The 8,157-nt window shown below is 35.2% G+C and overlaps 1 protein-coding gene across 2 annotated transcripts; it reads left to right on the top strand.

Annotated features, from left to right (window-relative positions):
* The first annotated feature begins 1,866 nt into the window (after nt 1-1,866).
* On the top strand, nt 1,867-6,019 carry LOC143585036 (homeobox-leucine zipper protein PROTODERMAL FACTOR 2-like). 2 transcript variants are annotated; one of them, XM_077066925.1, is made up of 11 exons: nt 1,867-2,055; nt 2,375-2,492; nt 2,934-3,119; nt 3,230-3,676; nt 3,759-3,860; nt 3,974-4,171; nt 4,291-4,465; nt 4,634-4,905; nt 5,007-5,099; nt 5,168-5,453; nt 5,713-6,019. In XM_077066925.1, exons 1-11 carry the CDS (start codon nt 1,874-1,876, stop codon nt 5,874-5,876), a joined length of 2,223 nt encoding a protein of 740 aa, XP_076923040.1. In that variant the 5' UTR covers nt 1,867-1,873; the 3' UTR covers nt 5,877-6,019. The 2 variants fall into 2 exon arrangements, with proteins under 2 accessions (XP_076923040.1, XP_076923041.1); XM_077066926.1 differs by lacking the exon at nt 5,713-6,019 and having other exon boundaries at nt 5,168-5,530.
* Nucleotides 6,020-8,157: the final 2,138 nt, after the last annotated feature.

The raw sequence follows: 8,157 nt of genomic DNA, 5'->3' as shown, positions 1-8,157 counted from the left end.
TAATTAGTATTAATAATAATAAATGCAAACACTTATCCTTTAAATACCATTTGCATTAACTTTTTCTTTTTTGTTCAATTCTCCAACCTCTTCCTCTTCTTCTCTTGATAGTGGTTCTCTATTGGCATTCATCTTTCACTCTAAGCTTCAACAAACCAAAAAAATAAAGAAAAATTTTGTGTAAGTTCCTTTAATCCTTTCAAGTTTTAATATTTTAAGCAACACAGATCTAGCAAAGGTTGAGGGGTAGCCCGTGTTACGCTTTAATTTTCTTGTTGAAATACATTTTCTGTGCAATTTTATTATTCGTTTTATGTATTTGCTACCCTTGAACAAGGTGGTTATGGTTGATCAACACACAAAAACTCATTCTTTTCAAGTTTCTACGATCAAAATGATTAGTTTGAAGAAGAAACAAGTGTACTAAATAAAAAAAAATGATTATTGTCGCTTAATTTCTTGTTTTATTTTATTTTGTTTGAACAACAATATTTTTTTACCAAATTGGGGCTAAATTTCTGAGATTTGGTCTTTGCATAGACTACTTAAAAGTATAGACAGATGGGATGAAAACTGTTTTGATTAAATGTCCTAAACAACTGTTAGAACTTAGAAATCTTAATCCAAAGTCCTCTTCCTTTTTTGTCTTGATAAATAAATTAACAATTATATATACATAATATGAACATTTATTTACTTTTTTAAATGTCTTAATATGACCGTATATTAGTTGTCATGTAACATGAACAATATATGTATATAATATGATATTACATTGTTCATATATGTAATAATATGATCATATATGTCATATATTGTTACAAGCATATGATATATGATATGATCAACCTTTTGTCATTGTTCACATTACATTATATAAAAACAAAATATTAAATTTTAACTTTTTAGATGATATATATATATATATATATATATATATATATATATATATATATATTTGACAATATTGCGTTTGACCGGCGTGACGTGTCTCGACATGAACAAGTTATAAACAGATTAAGTCCTATTTACCATGTCACATTATATTATTATTATTATTATTATTATTAAGGGTACTCTGGTACTCTATTATTTATTTATTTATTTGTACTTTTTGATCGTTTTGTTAGTTTAATTTTAGATAACGATAAATTAATTAATGTAGATTTTATTTATTTGTTGATATTATTCTTTTTATTTGTTGTATTTTCTATGTATATTATGAAATATTTATATCATTTGTGATGTTATCTGGTTTTTGAATTCGGTTTGATGAATGAACCAATAAATTACTTTTAATTTGCTATCTGATCTAGTTTTGAAAAAGACTTAAGAGGAAAAGTGGTCGGTAGTAGAAGACAAAATATAATTTTGTTGATAGACAACCGAACTAAAATGTTTATGTTTCTTAATCCTTTTATTTTGTGACCCGATATGATTTGACTTGAATCGACACCAGATCGGAAAAATATTAATGTTTAGCCACAGACGACCAACCTTAAAGTTTTCCGACCACAATGAAAATAATTCTAGGGTACGCCACTAATATTAGTTGTGTTGTATGAAAAAACAAACATGAAAAAGGCCATTAGTTGCGTGTCATGGAATGTTTTGGTCATTAAAATTTGATGAAATTTATCATTTGTTGAAAGATTTGTTCGAAAGTAAATACAAAACCATGAGACGAAAATAAATAACTGTAAAATTTCTTAATTATTTCATACCCTTGATCAAATATGATTTATGATACTAGGAAAAAAGGTTATAAGTTACTATTAATCAAATTTTCTAGATGATCTTCCCTTGTGTAATTTGTATTTTCTATTTGAAGTTAAACTATCCCTTGTATCAGGATTAGTGTTGAGAGGAAGATATGTCTCACAACAATATGTTTGAGAATCTTGATATTCCTAGAGATGATGAGCAAGATAGAAAATCCGAGACTGATATTGCGGAAGCTCCTTCCAGAGACAATGATAATCAAGATCCAAATGACATTCCAAACAACAGGAGGCGTTACCATCGTCATACTATAGAACAAATCCATGAAATTCGGTATCAAAGATCTTGCAAGTCTAGATCAAATTCGGGATGATGATTACTAGCAATAAACGTGACCAAAGAAAAGCAAATAGAAGATAGATGCAGTTGTTTACAAATCAAGATTATCTAAGAGTTTGAAGTCACCTAAGTCATAGGTTTATTATGTTTATTTAGTTTACCCTTAATTTGTTGAGTGTTCTAATATTTCATCAAATATTCAATTGATTTCTATCATTTAGTCCTCAAATCAGTTGGATTTTTCGTTTGAGGAAAAATAGTTTGAGATTAGCCTTAAAGCTTTATCAATATTTATTGTTTATATTCCATGTAGGTTTTATAATACAAACCCGCATCCAAGTAATATGCAAAGAGATGAACTTGGCAGAAGGCTAAATTTGGATCCGTTGCAAATCAAGTTTTGGTTCCAAAATAAACGAACCCAAATGAAGGTAACTTACATAAAAATGCACATTTGCAGTATGAATATTAAGGACCAATATATATCATCCTAATACACACATGAGGCACACTTAGTCAAGTGATACTGTATCGTGAAATCTTGAGTTTTATATAAATTATATGTTTATATGCAATAATGTTTTACTTTGACAATCAATTAACATCAACTGGTTTGACTATACTCATCTTTCATCTTTAAGAATAACAACACTGTGTTAGTGGCTCAACTTCCTTTTACTGTTTTTTTATTTTTTGATGAGTAATAAAAGTATAAAACAAAAACAATACTCATACCGAATTAGAGTTGAGACGTACCTCTTTGATTTTAAACTACGTGAGCTCGTCCATAAGCTTATATAGAAGCGACGCGTTATACCAAATAAGCCACATAACTACTCAAATTTTTCTTTTTTATTTTTGTTCTAAATTAGGCTCAGCATGAACGCTCTAACAATTCAGAGCTGAGGAATTTAAACAAACAACTCCAGGCAGAGCACAAACGACTGACGGAAGCTCTCACTAACGCCACTTGTCTAAACTGTGGTGGGCCGGCTGATATTAGGGAGATGTCCATAAAGCACGAATTAATAGCTGAAAATGCGTGTCTACGAGACAAGGTATGTCTTAAATTTAAACACAAGAAAACATATTTTCCTCGCATATCAAGTGGAATTTATGTACTTTCTATAATTTGTTCAAATTTAACTTTCAAGGTTGTTTTTAACAGATTGATCGGATATCCGAAATGACTTCCAACTACTATGGCAAGCAAGTAGTCAGTTACACTGATATTTCATCATCTCAAGGACCATCTCACTCCCTTGACTCTCCTGCGGCTAATTATAACCGAAATCAAGGAATGGTAAGAGAGATGCTTGAAGCAAGTGACCTTCCTCGGCACATGGTTGGCCCTACCGCAAGTGAGAGGCCTATTATTGTCAAGCTTGCTGTTGCAGCCATGGAAGTGATAATCAAAATGGCCATGGTTGGTGCACCTCTGTGGGTTCCAACCTCAGATGCCCCATCTCTCGAAACGTTAAATGAAGATATGTATACACGGTCATTTCTTGGAGGCAGCGGACCGAAACCACCTGGACTGAAATGTGAAGCTTCAAGGGCATCCAAGGTTGTCATGATGAACCACATGAATGTGGTGGAAATTCTAATGAATGTGGTATGTGTTTACTGTTAGACAATCTTTTTATGTCAATTGTCCTTTAAATTGTGAATTCAATAAACAAACAATGATTTTTCAGAATCGTTGGTCAAATGTCTTTTGCGGCATTGTTTCAAGAGCAAGGACTGTGGAAGTACTTTCAACCGGTGTGGCTGGCACTTACAATGGAGCTATGCAAGTGGTAAGGGGATCAATCATTTAATGTCTTGTGAAGTTATACATTAGGTTTTAAAACCCCATATTTGATTGTATCTATTTAATCTAAAAAGTAAAAACTACTGTCCATATTTTCAGATGGCAGCTGAGTATCAAATTCCGACGCCACTCGTCCCAACAAGAGAGACCTACTTTGTTAGGTATTGTAAACAACAAAACGACGGAATGTGGGTCGTGGTTGATGTATCCTTGGATGATCTACGATCAATGAGATCAAGATGCAGAAGAAGGCCTTCTGGCTGTTTGATTCATGGGATGCTCAATGGGTACTCAAAGGTATGAAACTATAAATTAATCTAGGTTTACATTAAAAATTTACTGGCTTTTGATGATGCAATAATGCATATGTGAATGTACATCAGTTTCATGAATTCGTGTTTAATTTCCATTTCTAGGTCACATGGGTTGAACATCTCGAAGTTGATGACGGGGCTGTTGATGATCTTTATAAGGTGCTAGTAAACTCTGGTCTAGCATTTGGTGCAAAAAGATGGTTAGCAACTTTAGAGAGACAATGTGAAAGACTAGCGAGAGCAATGGCTAGTTATATTCCAGTAGAAGATGTAGGAGGCAAGTATATATATATATATATATATATATATATATATATATATATATATATATATATATATATATATATCTACTTGTTCACATTCTATTGTTTTCTAGTTTATAGAAATGACTTTTATAATATGCTTAATTTGATATTGTAAATGATTTTGTTAATTCATTTGATAGCTATAACCACCCTTGAAGGGAGAAGGAGTATGTTGAAGTTAGCTGCGAGAATGGTTTTGAGCTTCTGTAGCGGGGTAGCTGCTTCAACTACCAACACATGGACAAGTTTAACTAGCAGTGAGTCAGATGACGTTCAGGTAATGAGCCGAATGAGTATGGATGATCCAGGCAAACCACCTGGTATGGTGCTAAGTGCTGCAACTTCATTTCGGCTACCAGTTCCTCCTAACCAGGTCTTTGAGTTTCTTCGCAGTGAGCACCATAGGCCTAAGGTAACAAATTTCTTTATATTAGAGTCCTTAAAGAATAAAGAATATCATATACTTAAACATAATTATGAAGTTAGCTCATTGATTATATGTTCGATCTCCAGTGGGACATCTTTTCAGCCAATGGAGTACAAGAAATGGCACATATTGCCAATGGCCGTGATCCAGGAAATTGTGTTTCTCTTCTGCGAGTCGATGTATGTTCTAAAATTAAACAAAATGAAATTAACGATTCTTTTTAACTTCTAACCTGTCTGTGTTGTAGAATACCAACTCAAGTCAGAGCGATATGCTTATACTTCAAGAGAGTTCAAACGATTCCATGGGATCATATGTTATATATGCACCTGTGGATGTTGCATCCGTGAATGTTGTATTAAATGGGGGTAATCCAGATTATGTGGCGTTGTTACAATCTGGCTTTGCCATACTTCCTGATGGACCTATACAACATGAAGCAGGAGTTCTTGAAGTTGGAAGTGGCGGATCACTAATAACCGTTGCATTCCAAATTTTAGTCGATTCAACTCCCAATGCTAATATATCAATTGGCTCGGTGGCAACAGTTGATACCTTAATTAAGACCACTGTTGAAAGGATCAAAGATGAACTATCTTCTAACAATTGATGAGGAATATTATGGCCGGTAAGAGAATCATTAACCTCACTTGATCATATTCTGTTTTAAAGCTAGCATGCACTCCTAGATTGTGAATGTTGTATTAAATGGGGGTAATCCAGATTATGTGGCGTTGTTACAATCTGGCTTTGCCATACTTCCTGATGGACCTATACAACATGGAGCAGGAGTTCTTGAAGTTGGAAGTGGCGGATCACTAATAACCGTTGCATTCCAAATTTTAGTCGATTCAACTCCCAATGCTAATATATCAATTGGCTCGGTGGCAACAGTTGATACCTTAATAAAGACCACTGCTGAAAGGATCAAAGATGAACTATCTTCTAACAATTGATGAGGAATATTATGGCCGGTAAGAGAATCATTAACCTCACTTGATCATATTCTGTTTTAAAGCTAGCATGCACTCCTAGATTGTGTTTATTAATATTCTTCTATACCTAAAGTTTCAAATACTTCTAGTAACTCAAAAAAAGTGGAACCTGCTTTTAAATACCTCTAGTAATTGTTTATGTTTGATAGTTTGATTTAATTGGTATCAGAGTATTGATAGGTTTATGCCCAAGTACCCATGGTTTAAAGGAGAGGCCCAATGTTGTGGTAACTACCGAGATAACTAAAGGAGACGCCCAATGTTGTGGTAACTACCGAGGAATCAAACTACCGAGGGTACTTGGACATAAACAATTACTAGAAGTATTTAAAAGCAGGTTCCACTTTTTTTGAGTTACTAGAAGTATTTGAAACTTTAGGTATAGAAGAATATTAATAAACACAATCTAGGAGTGCATGCTCCTTTATAAGAATAAAGGAGACGCCCAATGTTGTGGTAACTACCGAAGAATCAAACTACTAAGCCATACTATGAAGCTTTGGGAAAGAGTGATGGATGCTAGACTTAGACGGGAAACTCATGTTACGATGAACCAATTTCGATTCATGCCGGGGCGTTCCACCACAGAGGCAATACACATTCTAAGAAGATTGATGGAAAAGTATAGGGAGAAGAAGCGCGACCTCCATATGGTGTTTATTGACCTAGAAAAGGCGTACGACAGTGTGCCACGCAAAGTTCTTTGGAAGTGCCTACAGGGTAGAAGGGTTCCGAGGAAATATATAGAGGTAATTATGGATATGTATACCAGGAGTGCAACAAGTGTTCGTGCGCCTGTGGGGGATACCGATTTCTTCCCTGTGGAGGTAGGCCTTCACCAAGGGTCAGCGTTAAGTCCGTTTCCTTTTGCAGTTGTCTTGGATGAGTTATCAAAGTCAATTCAAGAGACACTCCCGTGGTGCATGATGTTCGCAGACGACATTGTGTTAGTTGCTGAGAGTAAACGAGAACTAAACGGGAGGCTAGAGGAGTGGCGTACAGCCTTAGAGACAAAAGGATTAAGGATTAATCGCTCTAAGACGGAGTACCTACACTGTGATTTTAGCGGGGTAAATGATAATGAGGACGTTTAGATCACCATCGAAGGGCAAGTGGTTACGCAGGTAACGAAGTTCAAGTACCTAGGATCATTTGTTCAGAGCAATGGGGAATTAGACAGCGATGTGGCACATCGAGTTCTGGTAGGATGGTGTAGATGGAGAGCAGCCACAGGTATATTGTGCGACAAGAGTTTCCCAACTAAACTAAAGGGAAAATTTTATAGGGTTGCAGTAAGACCTGCAATGTTATGTGGAACAGATTGTTGGGCCATCAAGAAGACACAAGAGCGGAAATTGGAGGTAGCAGAGATGAGAATGTTACGCTGGATGTGTGGGCACACAAGGTTAGACCGAATAACAAACAAGGTGTTTCGGGAGAGATTAGGGGTAGCTAACATATCTGACAAGATAAGAGAGTGGAGATTGAGATGGTTTGGACATGTGAAGAGAAAACAGATGACGAACCCTGTTAGATCAGTAGAAAACATTACTATAGGGGGGAGGAGGGGTAGAGGCCGACCTAAATTGACTTGGGATGAGAGGATTAGACATGATTTGCTAGACCCAAGTCTCTCAGAGGACATGGTTGAGGATAGGAATTCTTGGAGACTTAGAATTAAGGCTAAGGATTTTTAAGGAATAAGGAATACCTTAGCGGTTTTTCGTTACCTGATTTTGGTCACACACCATTATGTTTTCTCTTCTCATTTAGTTCTATATGGTTATCTATACATGTATTAGTATTATTAATTTTACTACGTGCTATTATCAATTTTATCACTATTATACTTTGATGCCCCTTCTTTTTCTCTCATACAATGTTATCTTGAGCTGAGGGTCTCCCTGGAAGCCACCTCTCTATCCCATCGGATAGAGGTACGGTGTGCATACATCTCACCCTCCCCAGACCCTACTTATAGCTTTGCTATTGGTGAGATTCCACTGGGTATGATTGATTGATTGACCCATGGTTTAATACGATGTCGATCTTCACTGTTTTTACCCTTTATGTGGTTACAAAAGTATCTAGTGGGATGTTGTTCAATTATTCTATATTAACGTTAAACAACATCATGGCATGAGAAATCGAGATGGAAGCAATAATAGATGCCTAGAGAGTTCGAGAAGCCATCAAGCTTGCATACAGAGCAGTTTTGGACGAGAAATAGAATACAACAATG

This window comes from Bidens hawaiensis, unplaced genomic scaffold, assembly GCF_021521415.1.
Source record: "Bidens hawaiensis isolate Kalapana, Puna unplaced genomic scaffold, B.hawaiensis_p1.1 tig00033540_1, whole genome shotgun sequence".
NCBI classification, from domain to species: domain Eukaryota; kingdom Viridiplantae; phylum Streptophyta; class Magnoliopsida; order Asterales; family Asteraceae; genus Bidens; species Bidens hawaiensis.
This window is presented reverse-complemented; position numbering and strand designations above follow the sequence as displayed.